This window comes from Ictalurus punctatus, chromosome 24 (assembly GCF_001660625.3).
Source record: "Ictalurus punctatus breed USDA103 chromosome 24, Coco_2.0, whole genome shotgun sequence".
In the NCBI taxonomy this organism is placed as follows: Eukaryota; Metazoa; Chordata; class Actinopteri; order Siluriformes; family Ictaluridae; genus Ictalurus; species Ictalurus punctatus.
This window is the reverse complement of record NC_030439.2, coordinates 10109462-10135342: the sequence shown is the minus strand read 5'-3', so window position 1 is coordinate 10135342 and position 25881 is coordinate 10109462. Positions and strand designations below refer to the sequence as shown.

The following is a 25881-nucleotide window of genomic DNA, read 5'->3' as shown; positions in this document are numbered from 1 at the left end:
AATTTGCCATTTACTAGCTTAAAATATTAAAATAATCATGCTCCTCACTATTGGAAAATGAAATTAAACAGTTACTACTTGTAGCAATGCTACTGCAAAAAATCGGATTACTGTCCCAGAGATATTTTAAAGAACAGAAAGAATAGAATATGTTTAATTATGGCTAGTGCCAAAAGATATAAACAAACAAATTTTTGGAAGGTTTGTACTACTTTTTTTGAACAGTTCTGTCTTAGAAGAAGAGAATTTCTCCATTTACTCCAGGAAATGTACAATAATGCTGACAAAGAAAAACATGGAAAAACAGCTAAACTGTGAGCACAAATTATTGCACATTTTACAAAAATGCTGTAAATTATGTTATGTGCGATTATGTTCACAATGGTAATGAATGTAGGAATATCTTTACTTGAAAACTTAATAATGATCTCTAGGTGACATAAGTGTGATCTGAGTCACTTCCCGTGAGTCTATCCATTATCTGCTTATCCTTCCTCTGTTTTTACACCTTTAGGAGCTAATATCAGATAGCCTGCTGACTGAGATGAAATGTGCTTTAATTAAATTCTTCACTTGAGGAGATGTGAGAGTAGTAAAGTGACAGGTTGGGGTGATGAGAATGTCAGGGATCTGTACTTGCAAAGATGTTTGTTATTAATAGTCTGGATTTGCTCCAAGTTATCCATAAATATTCAACAAAAAATGATCTAGATAAAAAAATTAATTCTGACAAAAAATACCCACTGAAAGTATGTGAAAATGGAATGTTTTCTGTAAGATTAATACACGCATTTATTCGTTGTTTTTTTTTCATTCATTTTCCTTCTTCTTTTTCCTGGTGTGGGTCGCAGTGGCAGCAGGCTGAGAAGGTCAGCCCAGACTCATCTACATTTATACTACACCATTATAGTCATAATGAGTCGGGTTCCTCTCGAGGTTTCTTCCTCTTAAAACATCTTAGGGAGTTTTTCCTTGCCACCGTCGCCACTCAGTGGCTTGCTCAGTTGGGATAAATTCACACCTTTAATATCTGTATACCGTGTTGATATTTCTGTAAAGCTGCTTTGAGACAATGTCTATTGTAAAAAGCGCTATACAAATAAAATTGAATTGAATTGAATTTGTTACACCAATACCAACTTCCATGCTGATGAATGGTGAGCAGTGAAACTTAGCAAAGTTTTTGTCATGCAGTAGTATTTTCTGAAGCATGATAATAGCTTGTGCCACCTTATTTATTGCCTGGCAGGTCAATAGTTTGTTAGGCATCTGGAAGCAGCAATTTTCTCTGTTAATAAATTTCATAGCTTATAGTTTCTATTTACATAGTATGAGAATGTGATAAAAGCTCTAATTAAATTAAGGCTATGTAGTTTAGATGTTAAAGCTTTGCAGGCAGTACAGAGTACAGGTCTGAGTCACTGCGCCAGCACCTCCAAAGCTTCATTAACATTTATGATTGAGCTTGATATCTTTCTACTGCACTTTAAAGCCTGAGGAAAACATAAATGCTTGTAAGCTAAATATACATTCACAGCTAATATACCATCATGTTAAGGTCACAGTTTGCCAGCATGCAATTAAATCCATGTATTCATCTGTTTGTAGAATAATTCTTCAAAAGGTTGAGGGGGAAAAAAATCATTCAAGCCACAGAAAAATTATAACATTCAAAAACAAATATGTTAGCAATAGGTAGCACTTTGTAATAATGATCCTGTTTCAGTGTTAGGTAGTTTGTAGTGAATGACATCCAAAATTAGACTCCTTATATCAAAACTTCACCCTTTTTGAAATTCTTTCAAAGTTCATCCATATAAGGTTGTTTCTCTGTTGAGTTTCCTCTAAGCATGTCAAGTAACATTATTTATCCCAAACACTCTGTCCAGTTTGTATAGTCTGCTTCCTGTTTGACAGAGTATGTAGTCTCTAAAAGACATGGTGAACATTTTGAAGAGCTAAAAATCTATTTTTTTAAAAACTATTACAAAATGTAGCCTCTTCTCTGTCCTTTCATAAGCTCTGTAATAAATCAGTCTGTTTATGACAGAAATGGTAGGTAAATCCACAATGGATCCCTTCACCTAAAAAAAAAAAAAAGGATAGCTCTATAGACTAATATATGAATGACTAATATACAGTGAAACTGCATTGTTAGCACTGTTAAAGACTTAAGACTAAGATTAAACCTGCTATAACAATTCAATAACAATTCAGTAAAACACTATTTCTTCAGTATGCCTGCTTAAACAAAAAGTAATAACTTGGGTTGCTAATCATTTTTTAAATATTTAACGTTGTGGAAAAGAAAAATGACAACTGATATCAATCTCAGTGTAATTACTATCACGCACTGCTAGTATGCGCTAAATATGAAAAAAAAAATAGATATTTTTTTCCTTTAGTGTGAATAAACTGTACAGAAATGCCTTTGAGAACAGAAGCTGTATCACTGGTTTTGAGACGAATGAACAGAAATTGTGAGTTATGTGATTATGGAGCAGTATCATAGCAAAGGGTTACGTTACAAATATCCCTTTTAGTCTTACAACATCCTTAATTTTCTTCTATACATACAGACTGATTTCTGTAATATTCAAGACATGAGTTTTCCTTGAGCTTATTTATCATGCTCCTTTGTATTTATCCTTGCATGTACTTGATTTATAGTGTATATGTGTGTTCTATGAAAATTTCAGTCTATTGTGTTGTGCAGTGCTCAAAGGCAGAAAATTGTAATAATGTATTCAGTATGTTGTCTCCGTGTCTTGTTGCTTATCAAGGTTCATTCAGAAACACAGAATAGCTGTTTCTCTGGTATTAGTGTGACTCCTCGTATTCACATCCTTTGTTTTTCCAGTTGTCTGTCAATTTTCTTGCTGGCTTTAAGATTCATTATCACAGAGTTATTTCGCAGCCATAACCTGATTGTGTCAGAACTTCTTCCCCATTAACAGCTTGTGAAGGCTATGATAATTCACTAAGCCCTAACTGCCTAACCACAAGTAATTTATATTGATACAATGTGTTAACAACAAAGCAGATTTGTGCTTCTAAGCTGTCAGTGGTTTACCAGAACTTTCTCTAAAATCTAGCAATTCATGAGCATCTTTGTTAAAGTTTGTTAAGGTCAGAGGTTAATTATTAACACAGTTTGTAAAATGTCTGCCAGTATAGTTTTAAATATTCGCATGGTTCTTTACTTTGTTAAAAAAAGAAAAACCCATTTATTTATTGGTTTAAGTAAAAATATTTATTTAGAATTATTAACAACATAGATGTTAACTCACAAAAACTAAATGCCAATTTAACTTTGAGTGAAATATTTTGTGCCAAGTTTATAAAACATGAATGCAAATTTTAGTATTTAAAGCATAGTACTTAAAGCATTACCCTTACAGAAATCACACAAATTTCACATGTGAATAATTACTATATACACATGTGATTGTTGCTGGTGTTTTTGTTTTTGCTGTTGTTGTTTTGTTGTGTTTTTATTTTTCATGGAATGTTGTGATTTATTTTTGTTTTGTTTTGTTATCACAAAGATTCATTTGTTTACACATTTTGTTTGTTTATTTGCGTTCTGTTTGTTTGTTGTTGTTGTTTTACAAATGATTCATGTATTTCCATGTGATTTTTTTCACATGTGAACACATTATTCACATTAGGTAACATTATGTACTTTAGTTCACACATGCGATTTCAGGGCATATGTGAAATGGCTCTACTTCACATGTGATCACATATTACTCACATGGGAAAAATGATACATGATCATGTGTGAAATGTATGTGATTTTACCGTAAGGGTATATCCACCAAAAAGCTCTGAAAAAAAAAGTGACGCTAATGAAAGAAGTGCATTTGCTTAGGAAAGTGCCTGTGTGTTTACTATGCATTGTGTAAGACTCGTCAGGATTTGTACTTTCTGCTCTGACATTCACAGTGTGTCCATGTTTCTAAAGTAATAATATCAGAGTCAGTTTTCAGAATAATGAACTTGTATAAAGGAGTCATAAATGATGCATTTTCAGTGACACAATCATAACTGCTAAATGGTATTAAGCTGGTATCAAATATAATTTGGGAATTTGCATTGTGCTCTGTTGATATTTTTCATATATGAGGTGGCCTGGGAGAAGCAGACTTGATGCTGTGTGCATAATGATCTGATGTAAAATGATGTAAAATGTGGAAGCAACACATGCACACACAGACACATACACTGGAGCATTGATGCTAGTTTCATTCTTTTCAGCAATTTGCTTATTAAAATAGGCTATATTATACACTATTATTATAAAGGTCCCTTAAAATTGCACTGAAAATTCATTCATATCTAACATTCAAATTTTTTACATTCATAAATCCATAATGTCTTTATTTTTCTATGCCTGTTTAGACAAGGCTTTTTTTGTCCCTCTTTTCTACCATTATAAGGCACACTTTGAGAGTTATCAAAAGCTCCTTTTCTTGATTAAGCTAAATTTGTCTTTCCAGTAGTCCATACTGTTCAGTTATGAGGATGTGTGTCTAACACATCCTCTGTGTCTAGTTTGAGATTGTTCTGGCTTTGTAAGGGAGATGGGGTCTTGTGGTGTCTCTTGTTTGCATCATTACAGCAGTCTGGAAAGTGTTATACTGTAGCTGCTCCTCTGCCGTGAGAGGTTTGCTCGTTTGATTATGTCTGTGTGCCCCTCTTCCTCAGTCTCAGTTTGCCAAGTCTATGGTTCTCCATTGAGGTTGTTTGTCCATCTCTGTCTTTCTGTTGAGTCCTGGAAAAAGAAGGAACACAGTCAAACACGGCCACACACAAGAGATGTCCTTGGTGTGTAAACATAGATATATACACTATATGGATAAATGTTTGTGGCCACCTGACCATAACACATGAGCATTTTAGATTTAATTTCCAAATGTAGTCCCTCTCTGCTGTTATAATAACCTCCCATCTTTTGGAAAGGTTTCTACTAGATGTTGGGGCATGGCTGTGGGGATTTGTGTTCATTCAGCCACAAGAGCATTAATGAGGTCATTCACTGGTGTTAGGCGAGGAGGTCTGGGGCGCAGTCAGCATTACAGTTCATCCTAAATGTGTTCAATGGGGTTGAGGTCAGGGTTCTGTGCAGGACACTCGAGTTCTTCCACTCCAACCTTGTCTTCATGGAGTATATTTATTAATAACTTTGATATGGATGGGTTATGATTTTCACTGTTGCAACTAAATTAAAAAAATTATGGATCCCCACTTTGAGAATTACTGCTTTAAAGGAACTGTTGTGTACAGTTCTTTATATTCCCTTAAATACGGTTCTATATAACTACAAAAAAAGGTTCCACTATACAGAATTGTTTTTGCTATAAGTGTAAATAATATAGATATCATATCGATTCTCTTAACTTTCCATGCAGGTAAATACTTTTCCTACAGCCTAGGTTTCGATCGCCCTCTGTTGACAGTAAGCAAGAATTACATAGATATTTAAATGCATACTGTATTTTACCAGTACTAAGGCAAATAATCATATGATTGATGTGACATAAGACCAAATAGGAAGTGCACAGTGTGGTTTGGGTTTGCATGTCGAGAATAGCCATTGCACTCACCTCATGTGTTTGTGTGTGATGGTGTCCTGTGATGTGCAGTGTGTCCTATAGGAGTCTGAGCAGCTGATGAGAAGCCAGGATCAGTATGAGCAGTGAGCTTGGATATACTGTCCTAAAGGCCTGAGATGATCAAAGAAAGTGAGTGAGTGATGAGATGTACTGTGTATACTGACAAAATTCTTTCTTAGAATCTAGACATGTTTGTGTCTTGACAAGCTGTTGACATCCCTGCTGTATAGGTCTAGTTACTTATAAGAACTTATAAGAAATTGTCCTGTAATCCTAATTTCCTTAACTTAAAATCTGTGACAGAAAACCTGTAAGGCATTTGATATTCTATTTGATGTTACCAACCTGACTGAATTTTATACCTTATGCACTTTGTTTATCTGTTTACCAAACATATTCTGTTTATGTTGCTGGTCCCATTATAAAAGCATTGCTTTGGCATGACTGTAAGGGTGGGGCAGGCGAGTTCATCTTATTATCTTATATCTACTTCCTATTCTTCCACATGTACAGTGCATCCGGAAAGTATTCACAGCGCTTCACTTTTTCCACATCTTATTAACATCTCTGGAGAGATCAGAAAATGGCTGTGCACCGACGCTCCCCATCCAACCTGATGGAGCTTGAGAGGTCCTGCAAAGAAGAATTGGAGAAACTGCCCAAAAATAGGTGTGCCATGCTTGTAGCATCATGCTAAAACAGACTTGAGGCAGTAATTGGTGCCAAAGGTGCTTCAACAAAGTATTGAGCAAAGGCTGTGAATACTTATGTACATGTGCTTTTTTTGTTTTTTATTTTTAATAAATTTGAAAAGATTACAAACAAACTTCTTTCACGATGTCATTATAGGGTATTGTTTGTAGAATTTTGCGGAAAATAATTAATCCATTTTGGAATAAGGCTGTAACATAACAAAATGTGGAAAAAGTGAAGCGCTGTGAATACTTTTCCGGATGCACTGTAACCTTGATAGATAAAAACCTAATGAACACATTGATTTAAAAAGCAAACTGTCCTGCCTCTTAGGTTAAAAGGATCCCTTGTTTAAACAAACAAAACCCAAAATTACTATTCACAGGCTTTTTCCTTTCCAGAGAGTTTTGTGATACTACAGGAGACAGGTGTCATTTACATGGTACTTACAGATAACAGAGCTTACCAAAATCTGTGTGTACTTACTGCTATCATCAAGCTTCAGTGTAACTCTGGATATCCTTGTGATCAGTGCTGAAATCTTTATACATTGTATTTAGATGCTCAAAATGTATTTGGTGCATATATTTAGTTATATATTTTAGATGTGAGACATCTTGAATCCATCTAAAGCAAGAATGAAGGATTGTCCAAAAATGCTGCTGCTGATAAAGTGCTGCTCTGCATAGCAGGCACAAAGCAATCCATTAAATCTTTATGACTTAATGCAGAGATCTGAAAGCATTTGGTGTCTGACAGCAAATAGAGGAGTTGTTTGCTTTGGCGAACAAGATTAGTACAACCATTTTTACGTGTTATTATCCTGTACTCCTCTACATGCTGGCTGAAGTACATGGAGAAGGCTATGACCGGCAAAAGTTACTACTTTCAGGGTGAGTTGTTTGTCCAGATTGTTGTTCCAACAGTGACTCTATAGGGTAGACTTTATTATGGCTATCATCAGGCCAATGATGATAATAATCATAGAATGTAATAGGAATGTGACCCTCACAGCGTGCTATTCTGACCTTTATGGTGACTGCAACATGCTAGGAATTTGCCTTGTAGAGTTTTAACATGGATTTACCTTTAGGGTCTTTTTTTCCCCCCAGCCTTAGTCCAGAGACATTTGTTTAGATTCCCAAACTAAAAAATATGAGGTGTATTCTAAGGGAAATAAATCCTGTGATATTTGAGAACTGATCAACCCACTGTCATAATTCAGAGTTGTTGTTTATTTTCCCAGCCTAAATGTGGCTATAAAGCTGGTGGGGGGATTAAGATACTGTCGTGCTACCCTAATGAGAGCCATCTGTTTACATGACTTTTCAGTACAAGTCAGTAGTATCTGTGCGGACACTCCAACACAATCTGAAAAAAAAAATAGCAAGATAACAAGAACATATAACATTTTGATGTGATTTGTTACTATATTTATTGCTGTAATTACATTTTATTGCTCTCTACGGGCATACATATTAGGAGATGAATATGTCTGAGCTTACCCAGGCACTCTGCAAATGTCAAAATATTTCACAGCTTTTTTTTTTTCTGTGGTTGATTCACCATGACACATAAAACCATGACACATAAAAGGGCTGAGTATGCATTTCAAACACTGACCACATTACTTGGCTCATTGGGAACTCATTTCAGCACTAACTCAAAGTTCAACAGACAAGTATTCGGCAAGTTTCATCTGAAAAGCTTAGTTGACCCTCACAATCAAATAAACTTCTGCTATCCTTTTCATATGAATTCCTAAGATATTTTGGGTGTCAGAAAAACAAAACAAAACAGCACAGTCAACCTTTTCCATAGGTTTTACATTTGAGGCAGGCAGACGGCATCTTCATCACACTCCATTTCTAACTCAAAATAGAGAAAGATAGTATAAATGAGCAGAAAGAGTTTGTACCTTGTTTGCCGGAGTGGGCACCGCTCGATCTGTTTGGCTTCTATCCAATCCCCCATTTTCATCTTCAGATTCCTTCTCCCTGATAAAGTACTCCAGGGCTTCATTGCTGCTGTTGCCTAGTCAGACAAGTGCAGGATTAAAAAATTAACCGTTCTGAACAATCATGTTGTACAAACTATGCATGATATAAAAACTATCAAAACGTTTCAGGTGTAGAAACAATATGTTCATAGTGAAAGATGGAACAGCGGTAGATAAAAATACATACTGAAGAAACTGTAGTCAAATGTGGCATTGTAGTCGTAATCTGGTACAGGAGTAGAATCATATTCATACTCTAAGGTTTTAAGTCCACCTGTAAAGATAAAAGGTAAGATTTAGATGGATTTTGAGTTCTGCATATGTGGTATCTGCTGAGAATAACTGAATAACTCTGGATAAAGTGAAGGACTACAATTTAACTGTTAGAATTTCACATCAACATTATGTTGATTTCCTTTTCCTAAGAGCATACATTTTCCAGTGCCACCTTATTATTCAGTTATTCGTCTTAAAGCATATTTTCAGTAATAGCAGTGAAAGTAGTAGGAAAGCTACATAGTTAGTGAAAACTGGACCTGTCATCCTGAGAATTTAAACATGACAAACAAGTTCTTTTTAGTAAGAAGATCTTCAGTTCACCAGATGCCACTGAACAGCATCTCATCATTTTTCACTCATTTAACACATTTCAACTATGTCTCCCAACTATAGAGAATGTTGTAGTGGAAGGAGAATGTAGTTGGTAAATTGAGCTCTTTGTATCAGCCTCCTTATTGTAGCCGTTTGTCAGTTATATGAGTCTGATATATCCTGACATGATATTTGTGCAGGTGTGGAATTACCATTCTACTGAAGAAAGAAAGAAGAGAAAACAATGGCAGCTGTCAAGAGTGTTTCTGACAGGGCTCATAGTAAGCATGGTTATCTCATATCTCAGAAATCAAAGGCCCTCGATCTCCAGCATGACACCTTTATGTAGATCGAGTTCATGTAGTTCCTGTGCAGTGTGACAACACACTATATGAAACACTATTCAACAGGCAGTGGTGGATCATCACGGGTCATTTAAAATATTCAAACCAGAAGGTGTCCTGTTTCTTTTTGGAAAGTGTTTTAACATGACCCAACCCCCACGCACAGATGTTCTCAAGTTTAATACATTTGGGATAAAAGTTCTTATGTGATATTATATTATATGACACTAATGAGTCACCTCAGACCAAAGCAAGTTAGTTTATTCACAAACAGAATAGGGGAGACTAATGCATGCATGCATGCAAAAAAGTGCCTTCTGGTGACTTTAGCATTCAACAGAAACGGTTAAGGTCATGGTTATCTTGTATCCTTGATATGTAGTATTTGTGCAGTCAGTGTTGATTCTTCTCGGGGTTTGGGTTCAAAATTAAAGAGGACAAGAACTGACCCCGAGAATCCACTTCCTCATTCATGGAAGGAGTTGAATAAATAATCTGTCAGGCTTGTCTTTTAGATCAAATTCATTTACACAGCTGCATGGTTGGTCCAAAGCAATGAAATTCAAGAACATTTCTTTAGGGAATATAGTAAATATTCACACAGTAGATTAGAACCCCAGGGAGCTCTTCATATTTCTAAACCATATCTGATTCCTTGCTCTGTCTAAGGAGCTATGTATGATGATGTTTGGAAAATATTTGTGATGGTTGGTGATTGTTAAAACATTCTCGTTCATCACTTTAATTCACATTCACGCCATGCATACTCTCCATTGGAATTTCAGTTCAATCCATTTTCTGGCTTGAACTTCCTAGGACATTGTAAACCATGGGACCCTGTGCAGTTAAGGCAGGTCATATATCCTGCAAAGTGGGCTGAAATACAGACCCTGGTATTTACCAAATCTGGCCTTACAACATATGGACTTTGCATTTCAAATCTCTAAGACACTGTGCTGAAGGTAAGAAATGGCCCATATGTTTTGGTTGATGGCAGGTTGCCAAGACCATTAGAGAATCTCCTCAGCCGGACTTAACTGTCTCATTATAAAACAGCCCTCAAGGAACAAGGATTGAATGGAAAGCTCTCAATGAATGCTGATTTTTTTGTGCTAATAATATATCTGTTTAACAAAAGCCAGAGGGAGTCTCACACAGTGGTCAGGTATGACATCTGATAAGACTTACTACAAGCTATGAGGTAAAAGAGAGTCAGGGTTGTCTTATGTGCTACCCCATCCATGATCCAGTCATTATACTCTCTAATAGCATGAGAGCCAAGGGTTGAAACAGGGCCGAGAGCTATTACCTGGACCTACACCAATATGTAATTAGGATAATAAACAGCATGGAGCTAAATGCTGTAAGATGTGAGGCAAGTGTCTAGCCAATCTGCTAGTATGTGGTGTTTATGTAAATGTAGCAGGGTAAGACAGACACCTGCTATTAATTTTAATGTCCTTGTTTGAGACAATATTGAGAATAGGATCTCATGACCTCGGTCAACCAATACAGTAATTTCACAAGTTTCGAAAGTTTTCCTGCTCAAACAATATCAAGGCCATATTTTAGTTTCTGCTGGGTTAACTGTTTTAGGGTGAATGCACTTATGAGAAGTAGGTTGGATCCTCTCCAACCAGGATAATTAACTAAGCAGTACTTTGTCACAGTGATATCCAATCACAAGTATTTTCCCCCATGTGCATGTTTTAACCGCCTGTTTCCCATTCCCGCCTTCTACTTGCATCATTAGGGCCTACCAACATTTGTGAGTTTGAGAAAAATTTCAAGGTCTACCAGTTCCACATATTGTTTAGCCTCTGGATGTGAAACCACATGCAGGGCATATAAATCAGAATGAAGACAATCACAATTACCAAGCAAACAGCTGGAACTTGGTGAAATCTAAAAAAAGGAGAAGGAAGTCATGCCCTGAGAAACATTTTTTAACAGGAAAGAATGCAAATACATCTTCATAATATCTTTCTAAAACTGCAGGCTCTTTCCCCTTCAAATGAGACTTAAGAGTAAAACCATGGTCAGCTACAGCACTGATGTAATTTGATTCCTGTAAAGTTTCCAAGACTTTACCAAGTTATCTTCTAACCGTGTCAAAACAAGCAAGGGCAGTTATGAGCATGATGATAAGGTGAGATAACATCTCCCAAATACATTTTTGACACAAATCTTCCTTTATCGCTTCATGCAAGTCTTCATGCATGCCTCAGAAGGTTTCATTAGCAAGAAATGACATTTTGCTAATTACAGATGTTAAATAAGTATTATATTATCTTAAATGTGAATTTTCTTCCAGTCAGTTAAATTTGTTTTGAAAGCATGATGTCATGTCACGTACTGAATAATACAGGTTCACTAGTGTGAATCAACGGTGTTTGTTCAACTGAGGCTATGGTTAGCTACCTGATGTTAAGCTAGCACATGCCAAGACATGTCAGTATGAGAAAGTGAAGTCATCCAAAAATGTCTAGACAACAGCAAAAACTCTCACAGGTTAAAACCTGCCTCCAAAAGACTCCCAAGCTCAAGCTTTTTACATGTTATATTTAAGGATGTTTGATAAATGGCATACCATTACTGCAAATTTGGTGTAAAACTACATTAAAAGTTGCTTTAAAACTTTAAATATGGAATATAATTAACTTATATGTACAACGATAGAATGGATGTGGTTGTTATGGATAGTTTGACATTTCCTTGTCTCTTTTGTATAGATTAATCCAGAAAATAACCCTTCTTTTGGCACAACCTGAATGTTACACATTTCTTTGAGTGCCGGATCACAAGTTTACAGACTTAAAAACTTAAAAACCTTAAAACCAAAAAACAATAACCATAAAGACAGTACTCGGTTTCTACAGAAAATTACTCGGCTTGAAGATGAAAGAACATCCCAGCTTTCTCTCCTCGTCCCAATCCAGGTTAAATAGTGTGACACTCACATATGTTCAGAAGCCAATTAATGATTCATTTATCATATGCTGCTGAAACCTTGTTTCTCATGGCCTGTTTAGACATCCATGAGTGTGCTGTGGCATGGATGACTGTTTTTCTGTGAGGTCCTGTGACTAAGAATAGAGAGACCTGCCAGAGCTGTGCACGACTGAGGCGTTCAACAAAAAGCAGCTGTGCATCGGGATTATGTAGCACCACTGATTGTTCTAACCCTGGGGCCGTCTCTCATGCCTGAGAAACTGCAATGCACAGACAGACAACACACTTTCATACAATCTGTCTGGATGCCCTGGAATTTGTGTCGTTTTCCCTGAGCATATCCACATCTAAAGTGCATTCTGAAATTTCAGTCACTTGATATGCTTTGAATGAAAGCAAACAGTTACTCATCATCATCTGTTTAGATGTTGGTCATATGCACCACATTTTCCCCTTATTGTGTGTTATTGTTTTTTTTTCTCAAGATCTATTTTGGAGCAAAAAATGGATTTAAGTTAAGGGAAATGATTTAATCATATTTCTTCCCTTCATTTTTCTACACCTTCCTCTGGCAGTCAATTTCCTTATGCTTCTGCTCTTCAACATATTCAACTATTGTGTGCTGAGATCACAAAATGAACATGTTTATAACATTCCCACACTTATATTTCTCCTTCGTTTCTAAATTCAAGACAATAGAACCGGTAGTCCATGTCGTTTTGATAATTAAGCAGTTGTTAAAAAAAACAAAAACAAAAACAAAACCCTGAAAGCAAACAATCTTACCTTTGAAACACAGGGGATCTGTCCCATTCAATAGTCCCACTTGTTACACAGCTCTGTCCTAAACAGAAACATGTGCAACCCTTTGCTCTAATCCTTACCCTGGATCACATTGTCCATTTCCTAGTGTACTTCCCCAAATTACACTTGTCCTCCAGCAAGTACCTTCAGCATGCACATGTGGACTAAACCATTCATGTATTCTTTTATGGCACCAAACAAAACCTAACAAGAATTTGCAGTATGTTCTGACATGCATGCATCTTCGCTCTCTTACTCACTTTCTGTCTTTTTTCACTGTCTCCCATGTATACATGTGTATGTACACACACACACACACACACACACACACACACACACACACGCACACTTACAGTCACTCTGTTTTAACACTCACCACAGCAGAGTGGCAGGAGCATCAAGGACCCAGCCAAGCACACGACAATCAAGCAGTGATGAAGTAACCTGAGCATGTTGCTCTTCCTGCAGTCTGTATTCATGTAGCAGCCTCCACACTGTGTCTCTGAATTACTGCACCCTGCGAGTATGTAAGTGGGGAGGAAACAGCCAAGTGAAGGGGGTAGGGGAAGAAGAGAGGGGGAGGGAATAATGCTTTCCCTTTTTTTAATATGCTCTGTTGACTGCCAAGAAAATTGCATTGATCACGAATAAAACCAGATAATCTGATTTCTTCCCAATCTCATGCAAACATTTTTGCAGATAAGATTATTATTATTATTTTTTTATTTAGGGTGCACGGATATAGGCGGCGTTTAGATCTGGTGAGCTGACTTTGGCTCAGGACTTGGCTCAGGACTGAATGTTTGAGATCCAACTCAGATCAGTGTATTAAAATGTCATGGAGACAACCCAGATGTATTGTAGTGTGGGAACGTGTTTTAAATACGCTGGTAGTTGTTGTTCGTAGATATGAGGCACAAGAAAATATTGAAAATAAAGCACACCAAGTTTGGTACCTTGTGGCTATAAATGCTTGTGATTGGTGAAGTAACTGACCACACTCAAACAACATCATTTCCAGATTTTGTAGGACAGTATGAAAGTTATTAACATTTGAGCGACACAATGTACTTGAGGCTTTTTTGGTCCCAAAGACTTTTTTTTAAATAATATACCAAGTACCAGATGTTTTTCAGTCCTGGAAAGAAGAGGCGGGATCTCTGAGCTCTCCATCCTTTATACTCCACATGGGGCTGGAGGAGAAGTGAAAAGTATTAACATGTATTTCAGCAGCAGGACAAGACATGGAGCTGGGGGTGTGGGAGAGTGGAAATGAATGAACTGAATGAATATTCCTCCCCCCTGACTCAGCCTTTCTCAGTTATCCTTGCAGCACTGGCCAGGCTTATTCGCCACTGCCTGTTCTGACTCAAAGGGACTTGGCCAAGTTCCCCTCCTCCATAGCCCCCAGCTGTGTGAACTGGACTGTAGGAGTGTGTGGGTGACTTGCAAAGACAGTGCACACATTTGGCAGAGCATGTGCCCTTTAGGTCCATATTTCCTGTCTTACTATCTATAGTGTCTCACTACACCCTCGACTCATTGTGAAATCAGAAACGTTTCCAGAACGAACAAGAGTAAAACATCAGAAAAGCCACAGAGGGTGGCCGCTACCCACAAGGGTCACGTAGGGTAAATGGGCATGCTACCAACAGCCTTCATGGCACTGCCAAATCAAACAAATCTGTGTGTATGATTGGTTTTTAGTTAAGTAGGCTGAGGTTTGTTTGAGAAGGAGAACACTCCAATGACATCATTCATCATAACCCACTCTCACTGTCCTCTTAGTCTGTATTGTCTGAGTGCAGGATACACCTTAGCCCCAGGGATTAGATTTGATTCATTGTGGTTTGTCTTGATAGATGGTAAGGTTTGGCAGAGTTGATCACAAAGCATCTTTCTAAGGTTCATGGATTCGATACCCAAACATTGTTTAAGAAAGCATGATCTTCTCAAAAACAGACTATTGCTGCCTAACAACTTTCCTGGGAACAGTTTATGTGTTTATTGGTTGCCATATTTTGAGGATCAGAGAAGATTATAACATTGATGGTGGGTCACATAGTTTTTCAGTTTCTGTTTTATAGTGTTTCATAGGCATTTAACGTTCACAACTGCCGCCTCCTTGACTGGCTTAAAAAGAATGATTTGGAATGGGCATGTCTGCTACCCACCTGGTTGCCAATTAAGTTTCCAAAGTAGACATGGGCCACAAGTTTAGAAAATTCTAGGTAAGAGGGAATTGGAGATGTAAGCCTGCACACATATTCAGGGCACTAAAATAAAGCATATTACAGTCAACAGTTCTGAGTCATAAGCGTACTAAGCTACAGCTATTATGTAGTCTTTCTCCAAGCCTGTATTCACATGAAATAGGCTTTAGAGTCATGGGAGTGTTTTAATGCTTCCAGCACTGGAGTGTGTGTGTGTTTTTTTTGTTGTTTTTTAGTATTTTCCTATTTTTCTACAACTGTATCTCCTATACACAGACAAAGTATTTATTTTTAATTTAAACTTTTACACTGGGGTCTTATGGAAGAAGCTGGTTTTGGTATATACACAAATAACAGTCACACAGTTTGCATCACAACTAATTGAGATTTGGACATGTTTCTGTCAAAGATTTCTATTTTTCATTTGCTCAAATGACTTCCATTGAGGATATTTATGCTACTTCGAGGGTTTTCTATTTCCTTAGTCATAATTGCTGCTGTCCAGCTGTGTAATCTATATGTAAGCTCCAGATACAAACAAAACAGTAAGGACAATGAAGGAATCCCTAAAAACATTATAAAGACATGTATTGAAAAAAATATGTAATATAAAAAGTTTCTATAATTAACTAAATTAACAGAGTTAGCATTCTAAAAGAAGACTGAAAGGATAGTGACTACAACTATAATTGCTAATGTAAAATCCAACAACAAAGTCTGGATACAAATATGTTCACTTCAGTGTGAGAGTTTTAATACCTAAAAATAAAACATAAGGACAATATGAAGACCAGAAGTTAGAAGAGCCTTCAGTGAGAATATAACATAACCCCTACTCTCTGGAGGTGCATGTGAGTGGGATGCGAGCAACTCTCCCATTGCCTCTGCTTGGGTAAACGAGCAGATTTAGCCTGGTGTGTGGTTGTGAGAACAGGGACAGGATGAGCCCTGAGGGTCCCATGAGGCCAGTGGTATCTAAGGAGGATGAATCTGCCATATTGACTATGAGGCTCCTACAACACAGAGACCAGCGGAAGAGTGTTTGTGAATGTTCACCGCAGAGCATTTGCATGGAATCTTGGCTTACATCCAGAAACTACTTTTCCTAAAAGTACACTGTATGTGCAGTGCTGTTACAGTTTTCCAAAACATGAACATAGAACAGAATTACATTTCCACATGTTTTCTGTACGTGCCTTTTTGTGGTCAGAACATCATTTCAGTAAAAGTGATGTCAAAGAACATGTTTTCTTAAGTCATACAGGATTAAATGCCAGAGGCTTGCAAGCTGTGAGGAAATAATTATAACATTCAATGTCATATGTATAAGGACCAAATGGTAGGCAGCACATCACACCTGCTACTTGTTAAAACATTGTTCAGTAAAAGCATTAAATAAAGCAGTCTAGCAAGAAATACGGACTGTGTTTACACCAGCATCTGCATATACCACATCTAATGCTGTTATTGGGAAATATTTTCAAGTAATAAGAATAGCCATTTTACTACAGCTCAGTTTACTGGCCAAGGCAACCACAGCTGGGGGAAAATCTGTAAGTAGAAGGCTGTAAATGGTGCTCCACATTTGAATCTGCTAAACATATGTGACTGAACAGACTTCATCATGTTTTTTTTTCATCAATATAATGTAGATCATCAATTGTACTTCATTAATTTCAGATTATTTTCTAATATATTGCAATATCAGATATCTGATTTGGTTTTGAGAGTAAATAATTCTACTTGTTCTGTATTATTAAAGCAGTCTTTTAAAGGAAAAAAATGTGGTGTCCCTATCTTGTGTTAGTTTATCCAGTCTGTATAGGGAGGTAACGTGTAAGGGGCCCCACAGGCAGACGCCCATGGTCTTCTACCTGCAAGAGATCTGGTTCACACAAGCTCTCTCAGGAAATGAGCTCACTAAGATAACTGTCCATTAGTGAGGAAGTAGAGAAGCACATATACAGCCCATTCACAATTGTTATAATTTTTTGCTGTTTTAAAACTTAAATGTTATATTGTGGAAAGGCTGAATTCAACTGTGCTGTTAATTGGCAAATAATTTATTCATTTCAAGTATGAATAGAGAGAACATTAGCTGCTGGTTCTCAGGGAAACACTATTAAAATGCTTTGAATACCCATCTAGCTAATAGCCTATAATGGGGGTCTACAGAGAAACAGGCTTTAACTTGGGAAATCTTGTGGCTCTTATAAATTTTACCTTTTACCTTGACCTAATAATACACTTTAATTTAGTTTTTTAATCCTATATAAATACTACATCTTGATAGGAGACTTTGTAAAAGCTCACTTTTTTTTTTTACTTGTAGGAGGTATTACAAAGTCCAGTCCATGTGTTTAATGGCTGTGATCCACTCCATAGTCCCCTGCTATTTGTAAATCACGAGCGCTGTGTGAATAAGCATCCTGAGTGCCTTCAGAGACTTATTTATGCATTACCCTGTCTCTACATTCCCAGAACATGGAGTCTATACTCATGAAATGTTAAAAACAAAAACACATTCACATGTTTTTTTGGAGTTCTATTAATAGCCAGCAGTAGTGTGATGGTTTGGGAATGATATAGATGTAGGAATGTACATACAGTGTAGTATGTATATATATATATATATATATAAAAAATCATTTATATTAAATAATGAATAAAGCAAACATAATCAATACAATCCTAAAATTGTATGCTCATTTGTAAATCTAAACCTGATGTAATCAAATTTAATCAACATTTTTAGTATTGTTCAGTTTAGTAATTGGGTTTAGTCATTTCAGGCTGTTCACACCCCCAAATATTTCAGTCTAAACACTTTGTTTCATCATGCAATATATAACATAACGCTCCTCTTTTGTTCAGATTTGTCCAGTTTCAGAGGCCCTAAGGCAGCTTTAGCGGATGAATGAAACCTATTGGGAAGATGATTAATTAGATTTATTTGAATATATTGAGGGCAGAATAGCCTTTGAACAAGACAAGAACTTTTAATGAACGTTTTGTTTATGTGCAGTAGACAATGTCCTGCAATAGCAGGACATGAAAAAATACATAGAAAAAAAAGGAAAAGAAGAAAAAAATGAGCATTTTCTGTAGGGAAAGGGCAGGGAAAATAACTATTCAAACAACAGAATTATATAACCATAAACTAGATATAGAGTGCTCATAGATGAGTTTAATGTACATATCTACAACTGCCCATGTGCAAGAATGGTTAATGGTAAAACAAACAAAAAAAATACTCTGTACATGTCTGTACATTTGAATCTTCTTTAGGGTGACATAATGTGAGGATATAGGAAAAAGGAAGCATTCTATAACTAGGCTTTGAAGTACCAAGCACGGATGTTTTTGGTTAAAGGATGTTTTTTTTCTTCTTAAAAACAAACATGTGTGCATAATAGATCCACATACTTTTTTTTTTTTTTTTTTACTTATCATTAAGGTACATGGTATGTGACATAATTATTTTGGCACATCGTCCATTAAAAGACCCTGGCTCTGATTTTATCAGTGAAACTCACCCTCATCTCTGGCTAGAGAATGCATTTACAGGTTCTGAAGCATTTACATGAGGATGTAATATAAACCTGGATTAAGCAGAGGATGTGTGGGTTTACTCCCTAAATGGAAAGATTCTGATCTTCCAGAACCGTCACACCCATGTAAGTCTTGATAAATGATCCAGTGTTGGATGTAAAACAAGGCTTTGTCTTCAAGTTTAGTTATCCAACACTGAAAATAGTCCATTTTTTCTACAGCTTTTTAGTGGGGGTCTGATTTGGGAAGACTCAGTTAAAGTATGTGTTGCCGAAATAAAATACCTAAAATATGTAGGACAAAGTTTGGCTTATGTACAATTGAATATCATGTTATGGTATCTTTGCTAAAGGCCATTCAAAACATATCCAAGTTCCCTTTTGAAATTTGCACACACACACGCACACACACACACACACACACACACACACACACGCACACACACACACACACACACACATATATATACACAGACAGTGAAGAGGAGCTGCTGTAATCTGAAATATGTGCACATATCAGCAAACAGAGAGTTTGAAAGATTTGTCTGTCTATAAACTGTATTATTGGATGACCTCATAGCAGTGTAGACTGTGTTCATTCACAGTCTGCAGGCCCATGGAAAACAAAAGCATCCCTGGATCATTTCCACCACAGGAAAGAAGTCTTCCTTTTTGGCTATGCCATCTGTGGGAGGATGAATGAACAGTGCTGGAGCCATGCCTTGAGTCCGATGCCACTGAGCGAAAACTGCAGGAATATTAAAGGAATCCAAGAGAACCAGATATGGAAGGTGTGACACATTACCACAGCTTTCAGTGGTGTGTGTGTTGGATCATTTTTATCTTAATTATCTAGTATAGGATAATTATGTATAGAAAAGAGTCAAATAACCTGGGTCAGAACTGAATCCTTTTAATGACAAAAGCTTTTGGTCCCTAGTCCCTTCAATACAGAGTATGAAGTGACAAGAGCGCATTTCCTCATTTGAGTCTGAAATACCGTGAAAATAGCAATTGTCTATCTAGAAAAAAAAGAAAGAAAGGCAAATATATAGAGAGAGTTGTTTTCCACTGAGTCGCTCTCTCAAATGAGGAAATTGCTAAAAGGACAAAATGTCACAGACACTTTCAAACACTGGGTTACATGAGTTAGAGAAGAACATAAAGTTTTCTTAAAAGGTACAGTATAACAGAAAATTTTCCATCATGTGTTATAATAAGAAACCATTTATAAGATATTCACACCCAAATTGCTTAATATTGGCCAACCCTTAAACCTGGATTTTCAAGAAGGTAGAATTCAGAAGGGATCTTTCTTCTGTTTGGTTTTTTCCCATTCTACTGTTTTCTGTCTTTTTTGCTGCTGACCATCTGCACGGTTTTAAGGCTTATCATATCACACTCCTGGACTTATCAGACCACACTCCTGGATCATCTGTGATGACAGTTGGCTTTCACTAATTCTGAAAATTAAAACAACACATCTGGGGATAAAGTCCCAAGGATTAAAAGCCTGGTGTCTCTATATGTTTTATATAGGAATATACAAAGGAATGTCAAAGGGAAGTACCAGAGAGTTTTGCAAATGTGTGTGTGTGTGTGTGTGTGTGTGTGTGTGTGTGTGTGTGTGTGTGTGTGTGTCTGTGTGTGTGTGTGTCTGTGTGTGTGTGTGCGTGCATGCATGCATGCGTGTCTTTAATGAATTTAGTACTCAGCTAAGTGTTCAGTGAAGAGGTAGGCCTTCAGTCTTTGTTTGAAAGTGACAGTAATTCATTCAGGCAGCCAGGTGGAGTTCATAACACCACCTGGGGGACCCGACAGAAGGGTCTTGATGCATGTCTTCCTTATATCTTGAGGGATTTTGGTTCAAGTCAAGCCATGCATGAGGCTTGAAAGAAACATGATGCAGATTGCTGTTTGATAAGTGCCTTCAGGTAGGTGGGGGCTGGTCTGTTTATTGCTTTCGAAATGGGATAATGTGAAAGATGTTGGGAAGATTGAAAGCAAGCTATATAGTTGCATTCTGAAGACTTTCAGTTGCACAAGTCTTACAGTTGCAGAGGTCTGATGGCACAAAGGGGAAGACCTGGCAGTAGAGAGTTGCAGTAGTCCAATCGCAAGGTGACAAAGGAGGATAAAGCACTTGAGTAGCCTCTGTGGAGAGAAAAGGACATACCCTGCAGAAAGAAGAAACCTACAGGAATGTGTCAGGTTAGCAACATAAGGAGAGAATCACAGTTGGTTGTCCAGAAGGTTTGGTGCATGGTCAGATGGTGTGACCTGAGATTTTCCAGGGATATCACAAGCTCTTAACACAATGCATTTACAGAGATACACAGCAGCTAAGCCTTACTGAAATTTAATTTCAGTTGAAGAGATGCCATCCATGTTAAGATGTCTTCCAGACATGCTGAGATTTCAGCTGAAATCTGAGTGTCTGAGGGAGGGAAGCAGAGGATATGTTGAGTGTCATTAGCATAGCAGTGGTATGAAAAACCACGTGAGGAGATTGTTACTTCACTAAGAGAGTGGGTATAGAGGGAAAATATAAGAAGACCAAGCAGTGAGCTTTGTGGGACACCAATGGAGAGATGTAGATCCTCTCTCTGCTCTCTTTCACCTGTTAGGAAGCAAACCACTTGCATTGTTTAGCCATTAATTACACAGCTTGTGAGGGTGGACAGGAGTGACTGAACATGTTGAAGGCTGCTGAGAGGTCAAGAAGGATAAGAGCTAGTCACAGTTTACTGGGAGACTGTGATTATTATGGAAAAGAAAGAGCGACAGCTCTTTGTATACAGTACATTCAAGAAAGGAGAGAATGATACCCATTGGTGGTTGCTGGTGGTCGGTAGATGCTGATGTACTTTAAATACAATCTGTAGCTGAAAGAGGGAACAAGACCTAGTTACTGATTCAAATATGTGGTTGACATCTGAACAAAATCTAAATCCAGGATGAAGCCTTTTTTAATAGACCACCTTAATGGACAGCTACATCAGGTTTACACTGGGGGAAAAAATGGCCTTTTGAATAAAGAAACTGGTGGAAAAGCAACATTTGATTCTCATATGATTCTCACTCATTGGAAAACAACCTAAAAGAATGGCTGAGAATGTGTAATTGCATTGAATCCAAAGGCAAGGACAAACATCTCAGAAAACCCCCAATATTTGTGGCTACCCAGACAAGGCCTATCTCAAAACCAAATCTAACACAATAAGGAAAACCAGACCAGCAAGCAGTGAAGAAAAGCAGAGCAAACATAAGTAAACATTGTTCTGATCCACTATGTGACTGGAATTTGCAAAAAATCTAATTGTTTTTAAATTAAAATTATAGTTGTGTATTTCAAACTTGGCAACACACTAAGAGACAAATTTATACACCCATAATATCAAACACGACAATGCAAGGAGTACCGTGTATGTAACGCCATAGGTCTGCAACCTCACTTAGTATGTATTTACCATTTACAAGCCTTCCTAACAGTTTTACTCTGTATGAAACCATGGTGGTTTCATAGTAATTCATGTCTCTGCACATCAATGACTGTAACATCACAGTCATGGTTTACACAAAGAGGTCTATGTACAGGGGAATTTCCCAAATTTTGTGTTATAATGTTGAAGATCATTTTTCATTCATCTGAGGGGCTCAGTTTTACTATGATCTGTTCTACTACATCAGATAAATGGGGAGTTGTCATTAAAGGGATAGTTCACCCAAAAATGAAAATTCTGTCATCAATTACTCACCCTCATGTCATTTCAAACCATTAAGACTTTCATTCATCTTCGGAACACAAATTAAGACATTTGAATGAAACCTGGGGGATTTCTGTCCTTCCATTTACAGTCAAGTAACCAAAACCTTCAGGCTCCAAAAAGTTCATAAAGGCATCGTATAAGTAATCCATGTGACTCCAGTGTTTTAATACCAATTTTATGAAGCAATACGAATGCTTTGTGTGCGCAAAAAAAACTAAAAATTTATTATTTATTCACAAAATAGCTTCACTTCTACATAGATCTCCGACATGCATTCACGAGAGAACCACGACGCATGCATGTTGTGATGCAAGAGCGGACAAAAAAATGTCCGTGAGAGCTGACAAAAAAGTCTTCCTCTATGTTGAAGTTTGCAGACATCTTTGTTACAAAGACTGTTCTGTGTGACTCAGTTTGTGTACAGTGTCCCTGTTCCTCTGCTGTAAAGAGTGCAGCACTTCCATGTCCCGTTGAATTGCGAGAATGGACGTTTTTTTGTCCACTCTCGTGTCAACATAACACGCATGCGTCTTGGTTCTCTCATGAACGTGCGTCGGAGATTTCATTAAAATGTCTTCATTTGTGTTCCAAAGATGAACGAAAGTCTTATGTGTTTGGAACGACATGAGGGTGAGTAATTGATGACAGAATTGTATTATTTTGGAACTATCCCTTTAACCTTAAAATACATTCTTTAATTCAGGTTTATATCAGTAAGAATACCACTCTAAAATCACACAGAATTAACTACGTACTGCTTCAAATGTTTGAAATTTTAAAGATTTATAGTTGCCCACAAACATATTCTTCCACTGAATTTCAACTTGTTTTAATGTGCAATATGAAGTATGCAATTAGCTTGCATGATTAATGGGCCTTATTGTATTTATGACCAAAAACCATATTCTTATAGATTGGCTGTTTATTTGCAGTATTACAATATCAACATCAAATTGATATCCTTTGTTCTAGACTTTGAAGTGTTCACAACTGTAATCACCCACTAGTCTATTATTCATATTGCCACTCTGGTTGGTCCTTTGTGTCTACTAATACCAATGCTTCCTCCATTATGAACCTTTACAGATTCCCCAAGGCAGCCTGATGTTCTCTATTGTCTTCCTGCATTCAAATGCACCAGTATGCATTTGCCTTTGTTTTGGTCGGAACATGTAACCCCCACCACTCCTCCTGATTTGCCTAGCAGTGGGCCAGGACATTGCTTAAAGGACAAAGACATGCAGTTAACACTAAGGAGATGTGACAACAGCTGTTTATGAAGGTCAAGAGGAAGCACTGGGGTTCCAGCACAGTGGACCATTACAGCCATTCATTGTTGTGAGGATCCATAGGCTTGTGTTTTTAAACATACTCACTGAAATGCAGCAGGGACTGAATAAAAAATACTTTGACTAGAATATGCAGATCTGGTATAAAATGTCAAATATAGTTAAGAAGCCTAAAAAGTGGGTTTTTAGGTCCTCAAGTGAAAGTGCATGTTGTCACTGTTCAGCACACAACTGTTGAGTGTAGATCACCCTCCAATATATTTTCTTGATATTCTGTATTTTCAAAGAAAAATATTGGGTTTAAAAGGGTTAATTTTTCTACTGTCTTGTTTCAATTAAGACAAAAGGTATATATAAAGAATATTATTTCCAGATACACACATACTATCTATCCAAAGAGATTTTGCTCCATCTAGTGACAACTTTATAATTTAGTAGCCAAATGTGTGTAAGTAAATGCAGTTATAACTGGTTAGGGCATGTCCTTGTGCTCTCTGCCATCTAGTGTGTATTAATGTCCTAACATTGTGGGTTTCTCCCTAGTGTCCATATCACCACCTGTCACATGCATTTAAAGCTTTCCTTTGTATTTTTGGATAACCCAATGAAATATAACACGTTACTATAAGCAAATGCTTATTGAGTGTCTTTATAGCTGTCAGTGGGACAGTGTTACTAATGTCACTGACCTGATAAATTGTAACATAAAACACATTACTTCAAACAAACAGATCAATATTAATTATCACTGGGCATATTCAAACTTAATACTTACATTTGCCTCAAGAAAAATGTGCCATGGTTACTTTAAAATTTTTGCATTGTTATTATTAAATGGATAACTACATCCCAACAATGTTCCATTTTCCACCCGTCTGCTGCAGTTATTTCCTGTTTCCTGTCTGTGAAATGCCTTTAACTCGTAATCCTTCCTATTACAAACAGGCTACAAACCACCTGTCCAGCCATATGTAACAGTATTCACTAAGTCAAGAGTGTCAAATTCGATTTCCGGCCTGGGAAACTTTTTATTTATTTATTTATTTACACCTCTATAGAGTAACATTTATAACACCCATAACCTAGGCTGTGAAATCAGAATGCAGGTTTATAGCTAAAAGGGGGTTTTCAACTCTATACACTATTACAGTGATGCTTGAAAGTTTATGAGTCCTTTAGAGTCTTCTATATTTCTGCATAAATATGACTTAAAACATCATCAGTCATAAAAGTAGATAAAGAGAACACAATTAAACAAATGAGACAAAAATATTATACTTGGTCAAAAGTATGTGAATCTTTGCTTTCAGTATCTGGTGTGACTCCGTTGTGCAATAACTGCAACTAAATGTTTCTGGTAATTGTTGATCAGTCCTGCACATCGACTTGGAGGAATTTTATCCCGTTCCTCAGTACAGAACAGCTTCAACTCTGGGATGTTGGTGGATTTCCTCACATGAACTGCTTGCTTCATGTCTTCCCACAACATTTCTATTAGATTAAGGTCAGGACATTGACTTGGCCATTCCAAAACATTAACTTTATTCTTCTTTAACCATTCTTTGGTAGAATGACTTGTGGGCTCAAGGTCCTTGTCTTGCTGCATCACCCACTGTCTCTTGAGATTCAGTTCACGGACAGATGGCCTGATATTTTCCTGTAGAATTCACCAGTATTATTCAGAATTCATTGTTCCATCAATTATGATAACCCATCCTGGCCCAGAGGCAACAAAACAGGTCTAAGCCATGATATTTCCATCACCATGTTTCACAAATAGGGATGAGGTTCTTATGCAGGAATGCAGTGTTTTCCCTTTTCCAAACATAATACTTCTCATTTAAACCAAAAATTCTATTTTGGTCTCATCCATCCACAAAAAAAAATTTCTATTAGCCTTCTGGCTTGTCCACGTTATCTTTTGCAAACTGCAGATGGGCAGCAATGTTCTTTTCAGGAGAGAAGTGGCTTCACTGCAACCCTGCCATGCATACCATTGTTGTTCAGTGTTCTCCTGATGGTGGGTTCATGAACATTACCATTAGTTAATGTGAGAG

At 37.1% G+C, this 25881-nt stretch overlaps 1 protein-coding gene across 2 annotated transcripts; it reads right to left on the bottom strand.

Annotated features, from left to right (window-relative positions):
- Positions 1-3478: 3478 nt before the first annotated feature.
- On the bottom strand, positions 3479-13533 carry si:ch211-191i18.2 (uncharacterized protein LOC564095 homolog). Of its 2 annotated transcripts, none has more exons than XM_017455146.3 (5): positions 13378-13533; positions 8498-8584; positions 8230-8345; positions 5610-7682; positions 3479-4777 (listed from the first exon to the last, which is right to left on the bottom strand). In XM_017455146.3, exons 1-4 carry the CDS (start codon positions 13478-13480, stop codon positions 7650-7652), a joined length of 339 nt encoding a protein of 112 aa, XP_017310635.1. In that variant the 5' UTR covers positions 13481-13533; the 3' UTR covers positions 3479-4777; positions 5610-7649. The 2 variants fall into 2 exon arrangements, with proteins under 2 accessions (XP_017310635.1, XP_017310634.1); XM_017455145.3 differs by having other exon boundaries at positions 5610-5729.
- Between the last annotated feature and the right edge of the window lie 12348 nt (positions 13534-25881).